Below are 20,819 nucleotides of genomic sequence, written 5' to 3' on the forward strand. Positions count from 1 at the left end.
TGACCCCTAGTTCTGGACTCCCCCACCATCGGGAACATTCTTTCTGAATCTACCCTGTCTAATCCTGTTAGAATGTTGTAAGTTTCTATGAGATCCCCTCTCACTCTTTTAAACTCCGATGAATATAATCCTAACCGACTTAGTCTCTTCTCATATGACAGTCCCACCACCCCAGGAATGAGCCTGGTAAACCTTCGCTGCACTCCTTCCATAGCAAGATCATCCTTCCTCAGGTAAGGACACCAAAACTGCAGAGAGTACTCCAGGTGTGGCCTCACCAATGCCCTATACAACCGCAGTAAAACATCTCTATTCCTATACTCAAATTCTTTCGCTATGAAGGCTAACATACCATTTGCCTTCTTTACTGCCTGCTGTACCTGCGTGCTTACTTTCAGCAACTGATGCACGAGGACACCAAGGTCTCGCTGAGTATCCACCTCTCTCAATTTACACCCATTCAAATAATAATCTGCCTTCCTATTTATGCTACCGAAGCGGATAACCTCACATTTATCCACATTATACTGCATCTGCCATGCATGTGCCCACTCACTCAGCCTGTCCAAATCCTCTCTGTGTCCTCCTCACAGCTCACCTGGTTTAGCACACTGGGCTAAATCGCTGGCTTTTACAGCAGACCAAGGCAGGCCAGCAGCACGGGTTCAATTCCCGTACCAGCCTCCCCGAACAGGCGCCGGAATGTGGCGACTAGGGGCTTTTCACAGTAACTTCATTGAAGCCTACTCGTGACAATAAGCGATATTCATTTTCACCCTCTCACCCAACTTTCTATCATCAGCAAATTTGGAAATATTACATTTAGTTCCCTCGTTCAAACCATTAATATATATTGTGACGAGTTGTGGGCCGAGCACAGATCTCTGCGGTACCCCACTAGTCACTGTCTGCCAATCGGGAAAAGACCCTTTAATTCCAACTTTTTGCTTCCTGCCTGCTAACCAACTTTCTATTCATGTCAAGACACTACCCGCAATCCCATGCACTTTAACTTTACATATTAATTTGCTATGTGAGATCTGGTCCAAAACCTTCTGAAAGTCTAAATAAACCACATCCACCAGTTCTCCCTGGTCAACTCTACTAGTTACATCTTCAAAGAATTCTAGTAGATTTGTCGAGCATGATTTCCCTTTTGTAAATCCATGGTGACTTTGATTACACCACTGCTTTCCAAATGCTGTGCTATGAAATCCTTGATAATGAACTCTAGCAACTTCCCTACTACCGACGTTAGGCTCACTGGTCTATAGTTCCCTGTTTTGTCTCTAGCTCCCTTTTTGAATAGCAGGGTTAGATTAGCTACCCTCCAATCTGTCAGAACCATTCCAGAAGCCAAAGAATTTTGGAACATGACCACCAAATCAGTTACCATTAGATCCCTGGAGAAACCAGTCGGTGACATTGTGACGAGCAATGGAACGCACTGCCTGGGAGCGGGATATGGGCAGGTTGCCGCGCATCCTTTAAAAAGATCATGAACTTCTGAAGAGCCTCGACCTTCCGTACCATTGGCTGCGGCACCACGGTGTATGATGCAGCTGCAGATGGAGTCCATCACCCTTTGGCTGCGGCACCGCGGTGTATGATGCAGCTGCAGATGGAGTCCATCACCCTTTGGCTGCGGCACCGTGGTGTATGATGCAGCTGCAGATGGAGTCCATCACCCTTTGCCCTCTGGTTGAGGAAACTGCCCCTCCAATCCCTGTCGCATGGAATTACCCAATTCATTCAAAGTTTTTTCAAACGTTTTTCCACTTCCCAAAATGTCCTGCATTGTGTTTCCAGAAGAGTTTTGATCAGTTTATGTCCTTTACCAATTCGCCAGAAATGGCTGTTTGTCTTTCTATTGTTCTAATGAATATTGCCAGGGTTCTCTGCTCTCATTACTGGGAATATCCAAGTGAATCTCTCCCTCCTTCTGAGCATTCGCTCTATATCTCTGTGAAGTATCTTGTCTGCACAGTAATTAGCCTCTAACTATCGATAAGAATGAACACTGTTCTGTCGCTGGTTTTTAAACTACTCTCCTTCCATTCACAAAACCTCACATTTTGCACAAAGCAACTCTGAGCAAGTCAGTGGTTTGATTTAAGAATTTTAATGATATGGAACAGCTCAGAAACATAAAATGAAAAGCATCAAAGTAAATATTCATCAAAATTGAAACGAGCCAATAAGAAAGGTTCAAACATAAAAAATTCCAATAAAAATTATATTAAAAAAAAAGAAAGGTTCAAACAAACTTATTTAATTACAGAGTTCACCGCGGTTACCGTGTGTTTGGTGATTACTGTGTTCCCTGCGGTTACCCTGTGTTTGGTGATTACTGTGTTCCCCGCGGTTACCGTGTGTTTGGTGATTACTGTGTTCCCCGTGGTTACCCTGTGTTTGGTGATTACTGTGTTCCCCGCGGTTACCGTGTGTTTGGTGATTACTGTGTTCACTGCGGTTACCGTGTGTTTGGTGATTACTGTGTTCACCGTGGTTACCGTGTGTTTGGTGATTACTGTGTTCACCGCGGTTACCCTGTGTTTGGTGATTACTGTCTTCACCACGGTTACCGTGTGTTTGGTGATTACTGTGTTCCCCGCGGTTACCGTGTGTTTGGTGATTACTGTGTTCCCCGCGGTTACCGTGTGTTTGGTGATTACGGTGTTCCCCGCGGTTACCGTGTGTTTGGTGATTACTGTGTTCCCCGCGGTTACCCTGTGTTTGGTGATTACTGTCTTCACCACGGTTACCGTGTGTTTGGTGATTACTGTGTTCCCCGTGGTTACCCTGTGTTTGGTGATTACTGTGTTCGCCGTGGTTACCCTGTGTTTGGTGATTACTGTGTTCCCCGCGGTTACCGTGTGTTTGGTGATTACGGTGTTCCCCGCGGTTACCGTGTGTTTGGTGATTACTGTGTTCCCCGCGGTTACCCTGTGTTTGGTGATTACTGTCTTCACCACGGTTACCGTGTGTTTGGTGATTACTGTGTTCCCCGTGGTTACCCTGTGTTTGGTGATTACGGTGTTCGCCGTGGTTACCCTGTGTTTGGTGATTACTGTGTTCGCCGCGGATACCGTGTGTTTGGTGATTACTGTGTTCACTGCGGTTACCCTGTGTTTGGTGATTACTGTGTTTGCCGTGGTTACCCTGTGTTTGGTGATTACTGTGTTCGCCGTGGTTACCCTGTGTTTGGTGATTACTGTGTTCCCCGCGGATACCGTGTGTTTGGTGATTCCTGTGTTCACCGCGGGTCACCCTGGGTTTGGTGATAACGATGTTCACTGCGGTTACCATTGTCATGATATGCAGACAGGCAGCTAATGATATGCAGACAGACACAGACAGGCAGCTAATGAACTCTGAGAGCAGGACATGACCAATGAGCAGGCAGGGCACTCAGGGGTGGTATCTCACTATAAAAGGCACAAGGCGCTCACACTCTGCCTCTTTCCACTGATGAACATCTATTGAGTGAGTCAGGGTGTATGTACAGTATCACACCTCCAGCATGTGGCTAAGAGCTAGTCTGGTTCAGTCAGACAGAGTAACCACACTTAGGTTCACAGAGAGTCGAACTCATAGAGAACTGTGCTAACTGTGCTACTGGCTCAATAAATCAGATTGAACTAACTTCAAGGTCTGGTGTATCTTTTAGTTAAAGCTGCATCCAGTTGCAGCCTGTGTTATCCCAGAGTACAGGACACAACATGCTACCAGGAGGCTGCTTAATCTAGGTGGTTTACCTCATGTCCGATCCGTGACGACCAGCAAATGTATCCTGGCACCATGGAGAAGATTCAGGCTCCTCGCCAGCTCAGGACCTCCGGCAATCTCAGTGCTAAAAGTTCAAGCAAAAGTTTCTGCTGTACATTGAAGCTTCAGACCTCGTGGGTGTGTCTGATACCAGGAAGATCGTGCTTCTCCTCTCAACAGCGGGTGATCAAGCCATCGAACTCTTCAACTCTTTTCACTTCACTGAAGGCCAGGACAAGACAAAGTTTCAGATCATCCTGGACAAGTTTGACCGTCACTGTGAAGTGGACACCAATGAAATCTTCGAGCGCTACATATTCAAATGGCGTCTACAAGGTAAAGATGAATCTTTCAACTCCTTCTTAACTAACCTCCGCCTGCCAGCGCTGACCTGCAACTTTGGTGATATTGCTGACTCCATGATCAGAGACCAAATCGTGTTTGGAGTTCACTCTGATCCTCTGAGAGAGTAGTTACTGAAAATCAAGCGTATGGCCCTGCCAGTCGCAATTCAAACATGCACAGTGCATGAGCACGCCAAAAATTGCTATGCCCAGTACAGATTGGCTGAAAATTAGAAACTTGCCTTCCACGAGGCAGAGAGTGTGCAGGCCATCTCCCGAATGCAGCGCCTCAGCACTGATGAAAGGGGCCATTTTGCGCGCTTTTCCCGGGGTCCCATGCATGCGCGATGCGAACGGGATAACAAAGCGGCCGACACCCGCACTGCGCATGTGCGACGACGCGCGGAGCGTCAGGCCACCGATGTCATGACGTGCTCGAACTGCGGCAACACCCACTTAAATAAACACTGCCCTGCAAGAGGCAGGCGATGTTTAAACTGCAGGAAGCCTGGACACTATGCAGCCTTGTGCAGGTCTGCACCACCAGTCAGGGGCCAGCTCTCCCAATACCGACGACGGCGCGTTCAGAGTCTGCAACAACGATGACAGGATTCTAATCCTGGCAGCACAACGGATCCAGAGGCAGACTGCCTGGACTCCGCCTACTGTGTGGGCATCATTACCAAATGTGAATATGCCACATCCAACTTATCACAACTTCAATCCATCCTCGCTGTGGATTCTGCGGACGAATGGCAGCGGAGATGCAGGTCAATCACTGCTCCATTCAGTTTAAGCTGGACACAGGGGCTTCTGCCGACCTCCTCTCACAGCCAGATCTCAAACGCATCAAGAAGCCCCCCAAGGTCCTTCCAGCAGCCTGCAGGCTCCTGGACTACAACAGAAATGCCATCACGGCACTGGGATCCTGCCATCTACTCGTCTCCAACCGGAGCACCATGCACGGTTACGATTTGAAATTGTCAAGCCAGACAGGGCATCCCTACTTGGCGCACATGCCTGCAAGCAGCTGAACCTCGTGCAGCGGGTTTACACAACGACATCCTCCAATGTGGACCTTCAGGCCGGCATTGACGACATCCTCGCTCAGTATCTGGATGTGTTCGACGGGATGGGCATGCTGCCATATCGATACAAGATTCTGCTGCGACCTGATGCCAAGCCAGTGGTCCACGCACCACGCCAGGTCCCGGCTCCGCTGAGGGAGCGCCTGAAGGCACAGCTCAAGAATCTTCAGCAACAGGGCATCATTTCCAAGTTAACCAAACCAACTGACTGGGTCAGCTCGATGCTATGTGTTAGAAAGCCTTCGGGAGACCTGCGCATCTGCCTTGATCCCAAGGATCTCAATAAGAATATAACGCGTGAACACTACCCCATCCCGAAGCGGGAGGAACTCACCAGTCAGATGGCACATGCACGTTTTTTCACCAAGTTAGATGCGTCACATGGATTTTGGCAAATCCAGCTGGATGAGTCCAGCAGAAGACTCTGCACCTTCCACACACCGTTTGGCAGATACTGCAATAATTGCATACCGTTTGGCATTGTCTCGGCATCGGAGATCTTCCATCGCTTCATGGAGCAGATGATGGAGGGCATTGAAGGGGTTCGTGTGCACGCGGAAGACATAACCATATGGTCCACGACCCCTGAAGAGCATGTTTCCCGTCTCCAGGTATTCCGCCGTGTCCATGCCAATGGCCTGAAGCTGAACAGGTCCAAATGTGTCATGGCACGTCGACACTCAAGTTCCTAGGTAACCAGATCTCTCAGCAGGGTGTGCGCCCGGACACAGACAAGGTCAAGGCCATTGAAGCCATGAAGGTCCCTGAAGACAAGAAGGCGGTGTTGCGGTTCCTGGGCATGGTCAATTTTCTGGGCACGTTCATCCCAAACATGGCCTCCCACGCCACGCCCCTACGAAACCTGCCTTTGAGTGGAGGGCAGCACATCAGGCAGAATGGTTGGAGCTGAAAGCCAAGCTCACCGCTGCTTCCATCTTGGCATTTTTCGACCCAGATAGGGAGATGAAGATCTCGACAGATGCAAGCCAGGATGGCATCAGTGCGGTGCTGCATCAACGCGATGACACTTCATCCTGGATCCCGGTAGCCTACGCATTGAGGGTCATGACGCTCACCGAAACAAGGTATGCGCAAATAGGGAAGGAATGCCTGGGTCTTCTCACTGGCATTCTCAAGTTTCATGACAGGCTACTAGACTAGAAGGGCTTGAGGTTCATAAGGAGGAGGTGTTAGCAATTCTGGAAAGAGTGAAAATAGATAAGTCCCCTGGGCTGGATGGGATTTATCCTAGGATTCTCTGGGAAGCTAGGGAGGAGATTGCTGAGCCTTTGGCTTTGATCTTTATGTCGTCATTGTCTACAGGAATAGTGCCAGAAGACCGGAGGATAGCAAATGTTGTCCCGTTGTTCAAGAAGGGGAGTAGAGATAACCCCGGTAACTATAGACCAGCAAGTCTTTCTTCTGTTGTGCGCAAAGTCTTGGAAAGGTTTATAAGAGATAGGATGTATAATCATCTGGAAAGGAATAATTTGATTAGAGATAGTCAACACGACTTTGTGAAGGGTAGGTCGTGCCTCACAAACCTTATTGAGTTCTTTGAGAAGGTGACCAAACAGGTGGATGAGGGTAGAGCAGTTGATGTGGTGTATATGGATTTCAGTAAAGTGTTTGATAAGGTTCCCCACGGTAGGCTATTGCAGAAAATACGGAGGCATGGGATTCAGGGTGATTTAGCAGTTTGGATCAGAAATTGGCTAGCTGGAAGAAGACAAAGGGTGGTGGTTGATGGGAAATGTTCAGACTGGAGTCCAGTTACTAGTGGTGTACCACAAGGATCTGTTTTGGGGCCGCTGCTGTTTGTCATTTTTATAACTGGCCTGGAGGAAGGCGTAGAAGGATGGGTGAGTAAATTTGCAGATGACACTAAAGTCGGTGGAGTTGTGGACAGTGCGGAAGGATGTTACAAGTTACAGAGGGACGTAGATAAGCTGCAGAGCTGGGCTGAGAGGTGGCAAATGGAGTTTAATGCAGAAAAGTGTGAGGTGATTCATTTTGGAAGGAATAACAGGAAGGCAGAGTACTGGGCTAATGGTAAGATTCTTGGTAGTGTGGATGAGCAGAGAGATCGCGGTGTCCATGTACATAGATCCCTGAAAGTTACCACCCAAGTTGAGAGGGTTGTTAAGAAGGTGTACGGTGTGTTAGCTTTTATTGGTAGAGGAATTGAGTTTCGGAGCCATGAGGTCATGTTGCAGCTGTACAAAACTCTGGTGCGGCCGCATTTGGAGTATTGCGTGCAGTTCTGGTCGCCTCATTATAGGAAGGATGTGGAAGCATTGGAAAAGGTGCAGAGGAGATTTACCAGAATGTTGCCTGGAGTGGAGGGAAGATCTTATGAGGGAAGGCTGAGGGACTTGAGGCTGTTTTCGTTAGAGAGAAGGTTAAGAGGCGACTTAATTGAGGCATACAAGATGATCAGAGGAATAGATAGGGTGGACAGTGAGAGCCTTTTTCCTCGGATGGTGATGGCTAGCATAAGGGGACATAGATTTAAATTGAGGGGAGATAGATATAGGACAGATGTCAGAGGTAGGTTCTTTACTCCGAGAGTAGTAAGGGCGTGGAATGCCCTGCCTGCAACAGTAGTGGACTCGCCAACATTAAGGGCATTCAAATGGTCATTGGATAGACATATGAATGATAAGGGAATAGTGTAGATGGGCCTTAGAGGGGTTTCACAGGTTGCCGCAACATTGAAGGCCGAAGGGCCTGTACTGCGCTGTAATGTTCTATGTCTACGGCCTGCCGACATTCACTGTCGAGACGGATCATAGGCCTCTGGTCCACATTATCCACAAGGACCTAAACGACATGATGCCTTGGTTGCAGCGCATCCTCCTCAAACTCAGAAGGTACGACTTTGACTTCGTGTACACGCATGGCAAGGAGCTCAACATCGCTGATGCGTTGTTACACTCCATCACATTGCCTAGTGAACCGCTGGAAATCATCCGGCAGATTGAATCACAGGTGCAGCTGTGTGCCAGCACCCTCCTGGCGTCTGATGAGAAGGTGGTTCGAATCCACGAGGAGACAGCCAAAGACACCCTCTTGCAGCGTGTCATGCACCACCTCGCCAATGGCTGGCAGAAAGGGCAGTGCCCTCAATTTTACAATGTAAAGGACGACCCGATGGTGATTGATGGTATCCTCCTCAAGCTGGATTGGATTGTTATTCCACTCAGTCTCCAGAGCTTGGTGCTCTGCCAAATCCATGAGGGACACAGACGCAGAACCAGGCAGGCTGTCTACTAGCCCGGTATTAGCCAGGACATCTCGAACATGGTCCTCAACTATGCGACCTGTCAACGCTTCCAGCCAGCGCAGAGCAAGGAGACGCTCCAGCAGCATGAAATCGAGACCTCCCCGTGGGCCAAGGTTGGCATCAACCTCTTTCGTGCGAATGGTCATGTGACTACGTGTTGATTATTGACTATTTCTCTAGTTACCCTGAAGTTGTGAAGCTCTCAGACCTCACATCTCGGACCGTCATCAAGGCCTGTAAGGAGACGTTCTCTAGGCATGGTATCCCATTCACTGTCATGAGTGACATTGGTCCGTGCTGCAACAGCCACGAGTGGTCTATGTTTGCCAAGACATACCATTTCAAACATGTCACTTCCAGCCCACACTATAGCACGGTAGCATGGTGGTTAGCATAAATGCTTCACAGCTCCAGGGTCCCAGGTTCGATTCCCGGCTGGGCCGAACGGCCTGTTCTGTGCTGTACTGTTCTATGTTCTATCCGCAGTCCAATGGGAAGGTTGAAAAAGGGGTGCACATTGTGAAACAGCTCATCTGCAAGGCCACAAATTCTGCTTCTGACATCTACCTCGCGCTGCTTGTGTACAGGGTGACCCCACTGTCCACTGGCATGTCGCCGGCTCAACTCCTGATGAACAGGGACCTGCGGACAACACTTCCAGCCATACACTTGCCCAACGTGGATCACCTCCCGGTGCTGCAGAAGGTGCAGCAGCTCCAAAACCAGCAAAAGCAGGGCTATGATGCTTATGCCACCGATTTGCCCGTGTTATCCCCGGCAGACACTGTCAGGATCAAGATACCGGATGGTGACTGGTCTGCTGCGTTCGACAGGCTGCGCCCCGCTCGTATGTTGTACGTATGGCTGATGGTTCTGTTGTGCAACGAAACAGGCGGGCACTGCGAAAGTTGCCTGCCCGCAACTGCTTTCTTCCGTTTCCGTCCGTTGTTTTGCCACCTCCTGATACCTCGAACTACTTAGGTTAGCAGAGAGTCGAACTCTTAGAGAACTGTGCTCACTGCGGTTACCGTGTGTTTGGTGATTACTGTGTTCACCTGCGGTTGCCGTGTGTTTGGTGATTACTGTGTTCACCGCGGTTACCGTGTGTTTGGTGATTACTGTGTTCCCCGCGGTTACCGTGTGTTTGGTGATTACTGTGTTCACCGTTTACCCTGGGTTTGGTGATTACTGTATTGACCGCGGGTTACGCTGTGTTTGGTGATTACTGTATTCACCACCGTTTACCCTGGGTTTGGTGATTACTGTACTCTCCACGGTTTAGTGGCCGGGCTTTGCCGTCGCTGGTAGCGGATTTCCCGGTGGAGAATTCGGCGTCAGGGAGAAAATCGGATCAGCGTCAGGAACTGATCTGTTTCCGATGTGCAGGCCCGCAACTGGTGACGAGATTGAGGTTTGTGACAGCGGGCTGGGCACCATATTCTCCGGACCCGTCCAATTCTCATGTCCTCTGGGCCTCTGTAGGCGAGGATTACTACAGCTATGGACAAGCGTGTATCTAACGGGATGGACCTCGCAGTGAGCCAAGAGGATAACTCCTTAAGGGAGTTGCCCCCAATTTCTATCTGACGGCCACCCTCCCCCTGCCCTGCCACCCCACAAGACTTGTCTGCCCCCCCATGCCACAGAGACCCCCTAAATAAGGAGGCACCCGTACCCCAAGAGACTCCCTAAATAGACGTCCCACTGATCCCCACGAGAAAGACCCCTGTCAGGAAACCCCCCAGAAAAGAGACCCATGTCTGGAAGCTAGAGAGCAGTCCGACAAGCAGTGACAAAAAATACCGGCTAAAACACCTGCTGACTTACACACAGAAAACACCACCTGTCAATTTCTGCAAAGAGAAACCAGTCAGCTGTGTTTAAACCCCTCCAATCATTTATGTTGCTATGCTGTGATTGACAGCTTGAATACACACACAGCTGTCAGCCTTGCTTTATTCATCTTCCTTCACAGTTGGGTAACTCTGAAGTGCTCTAACCATGATCTTTATAAATATCAACCACTTCAAAGTGAGTTAAGTGCTTTCCAATCACCCCCCCCCCCCCCCTTTGTGCTTGAGTGATTTTGAAGTGTTCAACTGGACCCAGAAAATCCAGGGGTGCGGGGCTGAATTGTAATGCGGTTGGGGGGAGGTGGGAGGCTGATTTGCGCTGGTGGGGGTGCAGCCACGGGTCCTCGCTATCGGGCTGCCCACTGAAAATGGTGGCCCGATAGTGGGAATCCCTCGCAAGTGTGAATCACTTCCTGATTTGGCCGCAAATCACATGCAATTCAGCTCCAGTGGAAGAACATAGGGGTGAATGCTCCGCCTCCCCAACTGTATGTTTCACAGCAGTGCGCCGTCACTGGCAGCGTGATCCTCTGCTCCAGATTGCCAATGGGATTTCCCACTGTCACCACCCACAGGCAGGAGTGCGCTACAGGCCGGAGGTAGAATCCTACGATGGAGAATTCCCCCCCCCCCCCCACACATAGTCTCCCAAACAGAGAATCTTGCCCAGTGTATGTGTATTTACTCATTTACCCGGTATTTGTTTTGATGGCAGGTGCTACTGGCAGAGTTGAAGGGAAAGGGCGAGTTCTTTGCAGTGAAAGCGCTGAAGAAGGATGTAGTTTTAATGGATGATGATGTGGAATGTACGATGGTGGAAAAACGGGTTCTGGCTCTGGCCTGGGACAATCCATTCCTCACCCATCTCTTCTCAACCTTCCAAACCAAGGTATCAAATCATCATAAACTAAGAGAATCCTTAGTGGGATGAGGCAATGAAATGGGGCAACTTGTCACATGTTACTATGAGAAGAATATTCAAGGGTTCGGATTTGGCAAAGGAGGTTCCTGTCGCAGCTCTTGTGTAGAGGTTGCATTGCTATCTCCTGTTCTGATGGTAACTTGTGTAAAACAGGTCGAAGGTGAATTATAACAAAAGAACAAATCACAAACCACACTGGACCAGACCAGTGATGCCAAGTTGTCTGTTAGGATTAGAACTCAGACCAGCCATTCCCTGTCTCCCAATCTGGCCCTGATGAGCTGAATGGCGTCTCCTGGATTTAGAATATGTGCTGGTGTCAGGGATACTGGATCAAGGAGGGTATCGGTGGACGTTTTTACAATTATTTCATGGGATATGGGTGTGACCGGCTGGGTCAGCATTTGCTGCCCTTCCCTAATTGTCCTTGAACTGAGTGTCTCGCTGAACCATTTCAGAGGGGGGCCGTATAGAGTCATCCACATTGCTGTGGGTCTGGAGTCACATGTAGGCCAGACTGGGAAAGGACGGAGATTTCCTGGGTGTTAGTGATCAGATGGGCTTTTAGAATAATCGATGATAGTTACATTGGTCATCAATATTTGGACCAGCTTTATATTTGTGATTTGAACCTAAGTCCCTTGAGCATTAGGCTAGTCATGCAGGATTACTACTACATCTTACTACTACTACTACTACTTAGGGGCCTCACGGTAGCATGGTGGTTAGCATCAATGCTTCACAGCTCCAGGGTCCCAGGTTCGATTCCCGGCTTGGGTCACTGTCTGTGTGGAGTCTGCACGTCCTCCCTGTGTGTGCGTGGGTTTCCTCCGGGTGCTCCGGTTTCCTCCCACAGTCCAAAGATGTGCGGGTTAGGTGGATTGGCCATGATAAATTGCCCGTAGTGTAAGGTTAATGGGGGGGATTGTTGGGTTACGGGTATACGGGTTACGTGGGTTTAAGTAGGGTGATCATTGCTCGGCACAACATCGAGGGCTGAAGGGCCTGTTCTGTGCTGTACTGTTCTAAATTCTAAATTCTAAATCACCATGTGAACAGGTTTATTCTATTTGTTGGGTTGATAATCAATTTCAATTAAACAGTTAAATTACATCCATGAATTAGGGATCTGAAAGTTGGTGTTTTGTTTTTTCATGGACAGGAGCATCTGTTCTTTGTCATGGAATATTTGAATGGTGGTGACCTGATGTTCCATATTCAGGAAAAAGGACGCTTCGATCTGTACCGAGCGATGTAAGTCAATCTCTTCCCTACAGCAGGATTACTGGCACCCAGTGAAGCCGGAGACCCTGACGCTCTGCACCCTGGCCCTCTGCGCCCTGGCCCTCTGCACCCTGGCCCTCTGCACCCTGACGCTCTGCACCCTGACCCTCTGCACCCTGACCCTCTGCACCCTGACGCTCTACACCCTGGCCCTCTGCGCCCTGGCCCTCTGCACCCTGACGCTCTGCGCCCTGGCCCTCTGCGCCCTGGCCCTCTGCACCCTGACGCTCTGCACCCTGGCGCTCTGCACCCTGGCCCTCTGCGCCCTGGCCCTCTGCGCCCTGGCCCTCTGCACCCTGGCCCTCTGCACCCTGGCGCTCTGCGCCCTGGCCCTCTGCGCCCTGGCCCTCTGCGCCCTGGCCCTCTGCACCCTGGCCCTCTGCACCCTGGCCCTCTGCGCCCTGACCCTCTGCGCCCTGGCCCTCTGCGCCCTGACGCTCTGCGCCCTGACGCTCTGCGCCCTGACGCTCTGCGCCCTGACGCTCTGCGCCCTGGCCCTCTGCACCCTGGCCCTCTGCGCCCTGGCCCTCTGCGCCCTGGCCCTCTGCGCCCTGGCCCTCTGCGCCCTGGCCCTCTGCACCCTGGCCCTCTGCACCCTGACGCTCTGCACCCTGACGCTCTGCACCCTGACGCTCTGCGCCCTGGCCCTCTGCACCCTGGCCCTCTGCGCCCTGGCCCTCGGCACCCTGGCACCCTGCCCCTCTGCGCCCTGACCGTCTGCGCCCTGACCCTCTGCACCCTGACGCTCTGCACCCTGGCCCTCTGCGCCCTGGCCCTCGGCACCCTGGCACCCTGCCCCTCTGCGCCCTGACCCTCTGCGCCCTGACCCTCTGCACCCTGGCCCTCTGCGCCCTGGCCCTCTGCGCCCTGGCCCTCTGCGCCCTGGCCCTCTGCGCCCTGACCCTCTGCACCCTGGCCCTCTGCACCCTGCCCCTCTGCGCCCTGACCCTCTGCACCCTGGCCCTCTGCGCCCTGACCCTCTGCACCCTGGCCCTCTGCGCCCTGACCCTCTGCGCCCTGGCCCTCTGCGCCCTGACCCTCTGCGCCCTGACCCTCTGCGCCCTGGCCCTCTGCGCCCTGGCCCTCTGCGCCCTGACGCTCTGCACCCTGGCCCTCTGCGCCCTGACCCTCTGCGCCCTGACCCTCTGCACCCTGACGCTCTGCGCCCTGGCCCTCTGCGCCCTGGCCCTCTGCGCCCTGACGGTCTGCGCCCTGACGGTCTGCACCCTGGCCCTCTGCGCCCTGGCCCTCTGCGCCCTGACGCTCTGCACCCTGGCCCTCTGCGCCCTGGCCCTCTGCGCCCTGGCCCTCTGCGCCCTGGCCCTCTGCGCCCTGGCCCTCTGCGCCCTGGCGCTCTGCACCCTGGCCCTCTGCGCCCTGGCCCTCTGCGCTCTGGCCCTCTGCGCCCTGGCCCTCTGCGCCCTGGCCCTCTGCGCCCTGGCCCTCTGCGCCCTGGCCCTCTGCGCCCTGGCCCTCTGCGCCCTGGCCCTCTGCGCCCTGGCCCTCTGCGCCCTGGCCCTCTGCGCCCTGGCCCTCTGTGCCCTGGCCCTCTGCGCCCTGGCCCTCTGCACCCTGACGCTCTGCGCCCTGGCCCTCTGCGCCCTGGCCCTCTGCGCCCTGGCCCTCTGCGCCCTGGCCCTCTGCGCCCTGGCCCGCTGCAGCCTGGCCCGCTGCAGCCTGGCCCGCTGCACCCTGGCCCGCTGCACCCTGACCCGCTGCACCCTGACCCGCTGCACCCTGACCCGCTGCACCCTGACCCTCTGCGAATCACATTGCTGTTTGTTGAAGCTCGCTGTGTGCAAATTGTCTGCTGCACTTTCCTCATTCAAACAGGATCTACAACTATTGCATGGATTGGATTGGATTTGTTTATTGTCACGTATACCGAGGTACAGTGCAAAGTATTTTTCTGCGAGCAGCTCAACAGATCATTAAGTACATGGGAGGAAAAGAAAATACATAATAGGGCAACACAAGTTATACAATGTATATACATCGATGCATGTATAGGCATCGGATGAAGCATACAGGGTGTAGTGTTAATGAGGTCAGTCAATAAGAGGGTCATTTAGGAGTCTGGTGACAGTGGGGAAGAAGCTGTTTTTGAGTCTGTTCGTGCGTGTTCTCAGACTTCTGTATCTCCAGCCTGATGGAGGAAGTTGGAAAAGTGAGTAAGCCGGGTGGGAGGGATCCTTGATTATGCTGCCCGCTTTCCCCCGGCAGCGGGAGGTGTAGATGGAGTCCATGGATGGGAGGCAGATTTGTGTGATGGACTGGGCGGTATTCACGACTCTGATGTTCCTTGCGGTCCTGGGCCAAGCAGTTGCCATACCAGGCTGTGATGCAGCCCGATGGAATGCTTTATATGGTGTATCTGTAAAAGTTGGTAAGGATTAATGTGGACATGCTGAATTTCCTTAGTTTCCTGAGAAAGTATAGGCGCTGTTGTGCATTCTTGGTGATAGCGTTGCCGTGGGCGGACCAGGACAAATTTTTGGAGATGTGCACCCCTAGGAATTTGAAACATCGCCACCTCGGCCCCGTTGATGCCGACAGGGGTGTGTACAGTACTTTGCTCCCTGAAGTCAATGACCAGCTCTTTAGTTTTGCTGGCAATGAAGGAGAGATTGTTGTCGCTACACCACTCCACTAGGTTCTCTATCTCCCTCCTGTATTCGGACTCGTCGTTATTCAAGATCTGGCCCACTATGGTCGTATCGTCAGCAAACTTGTTGATGGAGTTATCAAGTTTTTGCCACGCAGTCGTGTGTGTACAGGGAGTAGAGTAGGGGGCTAAGTACGCAGCCTTGCGGAGCCCCGGTATTGAGGACTATTGTGGAGGAGGTGTTGTTGTTCATTCCTACTGATTGTGGTCTGTTGGTCAGAAAATCGAGGATCCAGTTGCAGAGTGGGGAGCCAAGTCCTAGGTTTTGGAGCTTTGATATGAGCTTGGCTGGGATTATGGTGTTAAAGGCGGAGCTGTAGTCAATAAATAGGAGTCTGATGTAGGAGTCCTTGTTTTCGAGATGCTCGAGGGATGAGTGTAGGGCCAGGGAAATGGCGTCTGCTGTGGACTGGTTGCAACGGTTTGCGAATTGCAGTGGATCAAGGCGTTCTGGGAGTATGGAGGTGATGCGCTTCATGATTAACCTCTCAAAGCACTTCATTACGACTGAAGTCAGGGCCACTGGACGGTAGTCATTGAGGCACGTTGCCTGATTCTTCTTTGGTACCGGTATGATGGTGGTCTTCTTGAAGCAGGTGGGGACCTCGGAGTGGAGTAGGGACAGGTTAAAGATGTCTGTGAATACCTCTGTTAGCTGGTCTGCGCAGGCTCTTGAGTGCACGACCAGGGATCCCGTCCGGGCCCATCGCCTTCCGTGGGTTCACTTTCAGGAAGGCCAATCTGACTTCGGAAGCTGTGATGGTTGGTATGGGTGAATTATGGGCTGCTGGGGCACTCGACAGCGGATTGTTGGTTATCTGCTCAAACCGAGCATAGAATGCATTGAGTTCATCGGGGAGGGGTGCGCTGCTGCCAGAGATACTGCTCGGCTTCGCTTTGTAGCCCGTTATGTTGTTTAGTCCTTGCCACAACCGCTGAGAGTCTGTCTGTGACTCTAGCTTGGTTTGATATTCTCTCTCGGCATCTCGGATGGCTTTGCGGAGGTCGTACCTGGATTTCTTGTGTATTGTGCATGTAAAGGGCATTGGGACATTGAGGTGGTGGAAGATGCCGCAGGAATGCATTCCCAATGCATTTTCACAATAACAGTTCGTCCAGGGCTGGGCGTGTCCATGTGTTGTACTTGAGCCCCTTGCTGTGACATCCCCGTCAGATTAGTGAAGACCCACAGATCGATGTTGCTGCAGTGTGTGTGGGTGCGGTTTGAATTCTTCACTCTCAGTCCTTGGGTGTGGAATGTCAGAGAGTATCTGTGTCACAACATCTATAATTCTCTTTTACTGTGAATGTCACTGGCAAAGCCACATTTCCTGATTTCTCAAAGGGGAGGAGATGGTTGCAGGGGAGGGAGATGCTTTCAAATTAACTCTTTAGTGAGCTGCTGCGCATCGTGTCGATGGGACACACTGCGGTCAGTGTGTGGAGATGTCAGGCTCAGGCAAAGTATCCTGCCGCTGCGATAGGCAGTCATTCCACCCAACTTTCAGTCCCAACACATTGTCCCACAGGTGGGCGCCCCCTAGTGGCAGCCCTCGAACTGCTCCGCCCCTCCAGCCGGCCACAACCACACCTTGGGGTGGCCCTCCAATTGTCTGGAATTTGACCCCTCAATCATTTTACTCAAAGGTAAGAGAATGAGAATAGAGACAAGTTTGATGATAACGAGCTGTGTAAATGGTGAGTTGAGCCCACTGAACCTGTTGTGTAAATGGTGAGTTGGGCCCACTGAATCTGTTGTGTAAATGGTGAGTTGGGCCCACTGAATCTGTTGTGTAAATGGTGAGTTGGGCCCACTGAATCTGTTGTGTAAATGGTGAGTTGGGCCCACTGAACCTGTTGTGTAAATGGTGAGTTGAGCCCACTGAATCTGTTGTGTAAATGGTGAGTTGGGCCCACTGAATCTGTTGTGTAAATGGTGAGTTGAGCCCACTGAATCTGTTGTGTAAATGGTGAGTTGGGCCCACTGAACCTGTTGTGTAAATGGTGAGTTGGGCCCACTGAACCTGTTGTGTAAATGGTGAGTTGGGCCCACTGAATCTGTTGTGTAAATGGTGAGTTGGGCCCACTGAACCTGTTGTGTAAATGGTGAGTTGGGCCCACTGAACCTGTTGTGTAAATGGTGAGTTGGGCCCACTGAACCTGTTGTGTAAATGGTTCAATGGAATTGACTATATAACAGAATGATTTGTTTCTGATCCTCCAGGTTTTATGGAGCAGAGATAATCTGTGGACTGCAGTTCTTGCACTCGAAGGGGATCATTTACCGGTGAGTGCTAGGATCGTTCAGCAAGTTCCAGGGCACCCCATACCTGGTCACTTAGATTTGTATAGAGTTTGTAAGACTTCTTCCTGGTTTATAAAAGTAAGGATATAAGGTTGGAATTGTATAACACACTGGTCAGGCCACAACTGGAGTATTGTGTGCAGTTCCGGACACCGCATTACGGAAAGGAGGTTATTGCTCTGGAGAGAGTGCAGAGGAGGTTTACAAGAACGTAGCCAGGGATGGAAAAGTGTAGCTACAAGGAGTGATTGGATAGGTTGGGGTTATTTACCTTGGAACAAAGATGGATGAGGGGGTCACTTAATGGATGTGTACATAGGGCAGCACGGTGGCGCAGTGGTTAGCACTGCTGCCTCACGGCGCCGAGGTCCCAGGTTCGATTCCGGCTCTGGGTCACTGTCCGTGTGGAGTTTGCACATTCTCCCCGTGTCTGCGTGGGTTTCACCCCCACAACCCAAAGATGTGCAGAGTAGGTGGATTGGCCACACTAAATTGCCACTTTGTTGGAAAAAATGAATTGGGTACTCTAAATTTATATTAAAAATAAACAATGTGTACCAAATTATAAGGGAAATAGTTAGAGTGAACAGGATAAAATTGCTCCCTTGATGGAGAATTCTAGAACCAGGGACATAGATTAAAGATAAGTGGCAAAAAGTGTTGAGGGGACATGAGGAAGAACTTTTTATGCCTGAGTTGGTGGTGGAGCAGAGACCCTAAACTCTTTTAAACCGTACCTGGATCTGCACCTTAAGTGCTGTAAACTACAGGGCTATGGACTGGGTGCAGGAAGGTGGGATTAGAAAGAGCACCTGGGTGTCCTTGGGCTGGCATGGACAAAATGGGCCAAATGGTTTCCCTCTGTGCTGTAACTTTTCTATGATTCTAAGTTTGATATGGGTCCTCTGGACAACATGGAAAGGATATCAGGGAATATAGGGCACAATCTGGAGAAGAATATGAGTTAAGGGTCAGAACAAAGAACAAAGAAAATTACAGCACAGGAACAGGCCCTTCGGCCCTCCCAGCCTGTGCCGATCCAGATCATTTATCTAAACCTGTTGCCTATTTTCCAAGGATCTACTTCTCTCTGTTCCCCGCCCGTTCATATATCTGTCCAGATGCATCTTAAATGATGCTATCGTGCCCGCCTCTACCACCTCTGCTGGCAAAGCATTCCAGGCACCCACCCCTCTCTGCGTAAAAAACTTTCCACGCACATCTCCCTTAAACGTTCCCCCTCTCACCTTGAAATCGTGACCCCTTGTAATTGACACCCCCACTCTTGGGAAAAGCTTGTTGCTATCCACCCTGTCCATACCTCTCATCATTTTGTAGACCTCAATCCGGTCCCCCCTCAACCTCCGTCTTTCCAACGAAAACAATCCTAATCTACTCAACCTTTCTTCATAGCTAGCACCCTCCATACCAGGCAACATTCTGGTGAACCTCCTCTGCACCCTCTCTAAAGCATCCACATCCTTCTGGTAATGTGGCGACCAGAACTGCACGCAGTATTCCAAATGTGGCCTAACCAAAGTCCTATACAACTGTAACATGAGCTGCCGACTCTTGTACTCAATACCCCGTCCAATGAAGGCAAGCATGCTATATGCCTTCTTGACCACTCTATCAACCTGCGTTGCCACCTTCAGGGTACAATGGACCTGAACTCCCAGATCTCTCTGTACATCAATTTTCCCCACGACTCTTCCATTGACCATATAGTCTGCTCTTGAGTTAGATCTTCCAAAATGCATCACCTCGCATTTGCCTGGATTGAACTCCATCTGCCATTTCTCTGCCCAACTCTTCAATCTATCTATATTTTGCTGTATTCTCTGACAGCCCTCCTCGCTATCGGCAACTCCACCAATCTTAGTATCATCTACAAACTTGCTCACCAGACCACTTATACCTTCGTCCAGATCATTTATGTATATCACAAACAACAGTAGTCTGAGCACGGATCCCTGTGGAACACCACTAGTCACCTTCTCCATTTTGAGACACTCCCTTCCACCACTACTCCCTGTCTCCTGTTGCTCAGCCAGTTCTTTATCCATCTAGCTAGTACACCCTGAACCCCATACGACTTCACTTTTTCCATCAACCTGCCATGGGAAACTTTATCAAATGGGGCAGGGCAATGGTTCTTTAGAGAAGTTTGCACAAGTGGGATAATGGAAGGGAGATACACAAAACATGTAGCTGATTGGATTGTCTTGATCTTAATAACCAAGATTTTCATGAGCTTCTTGGCTTATTGTTGAAGATGAGAGAGAGAAGACAGGAGTAAGGGGTTTAAAGTGGCAATTTAGAATGGAAGCGAGGCAGTGTTTATCTTGGCTTTCCAGGATGATTCTGGGATAATAAACCATGTTAGATTACAACAAACATGATCCGCGGGTGTTTTGTGGTCCAGCCAGACCTGCCAGAAGAGGACTAAACACACATCTGCCATAAACTTTCAAGTCTGTATCCCTTCGATTTAAGGTAGTGGAATTGAGGGTCGTATACGAAGTAACAACTAAGGTGAGAATGTAATGGTCTTAATGAGGACATGACAAGTGGAGCAGAGGGTGTGATTGAGATCAGCATCCGCAGAAATGTAGTGAAAGGAGGGTCTAAGTTTGAAGAGGTGAGATTTGGGTGAATGTGACTGACTGGTTTACAAAGGGTGGATACAGAGGAAGCTAGGATTTGGCCCATAGCCGTGACTGCCCTGGGATGGCAAGTGCACATCTAAATACTTAAATGTCCTGAGGGTCTCTGCCAGGGCGGCATGCAGCACAGTGGTTAGCACTGGGACTGGGGTGCTGGGGACCCGTGTTTGACTCCCGGCCCTTTCCGTGGGTCACTGTCCGATTGAGTTTGTACATTCTCCCCGTGTCTGCGTGGGTTTCACCCCCACAACCCAAAGATATGCAGGTTAGGTGGATTGGCTATGCTAAATTGCCCCTTAATTGGAAAAAAATAATAATAATTGGGTACTCTAAATTTTTTTTTTAAATGAGGGTCTCTGCCTCCCCCACCCTTTCAGGCAGCGAGTTCCAGACTCCCACCCCCCTCTGGGTGAAAAGGTTTCTCCTCGCATTCCCTCTAAACCTCCTGCCCCTTACCTTAAATCTCTGTCCCCGGTCATTGATCTCTCCACCAGACCCCAACAGTGGCTACGATACTGCACCGAAACTCCAATATTTTACATTGTTTTGTAAGACTGCGATAAGAACACTTCTCTCCAGGAGCGATTGCACAAAGAAACTGGATTTGGTATTTTAAAATAAATTTAGAGTACCCAATG

General features: G+C 50.8%; 1 protein-coding gene across 1 annotated transcript in view; it reads left to right on the plus strand.

Moving 5' to 3' along the window:
• The window catches only part of LOC119973620 (protein kinase C delta type-like), a 111,285-nt gene that overhangs the window by 82,601 nt on the left and 7,865 nt on the right, over positions 1 to 20,819 (plus strand). Inside the window, exons 12-15 of the mRNA XM_038812001.1 lie at positions 11,055 to 11,228; positions 12,424 to 12,515; positions 17,435 to 17,497; positions 20,761 to 20,788. Of these exons, the coding sequence (XP_038667929.1) occupies positions 11,055 to 11,228; positions 12,424 to 12,515; positions 17,435 to 17,497; positions 20,761 to 20,788 (357 nt within the window). The remainder of the gene's footprint in view (positions 1 to 11,054; positions 11,229 to 12,423; positions 12,516 to 17,434; positions 17,498 to 20,760; positions 20,789 to 20,819) is intronic.

This window comes from Scyliorhinus canicula, chromosome 11 (assembly GCF_902713615.1).
Source record: "Scyliorhinus canicula chromosome 11, sScyCan1.1, whole genome shotgun sequence".
NCBI lineage: Eukaryota > Metazoa > Chordata > Chondrichthyes > Carcharhiniformes > Scyliorhinidae > Scyliorhinus > Scyliorhinus canicula.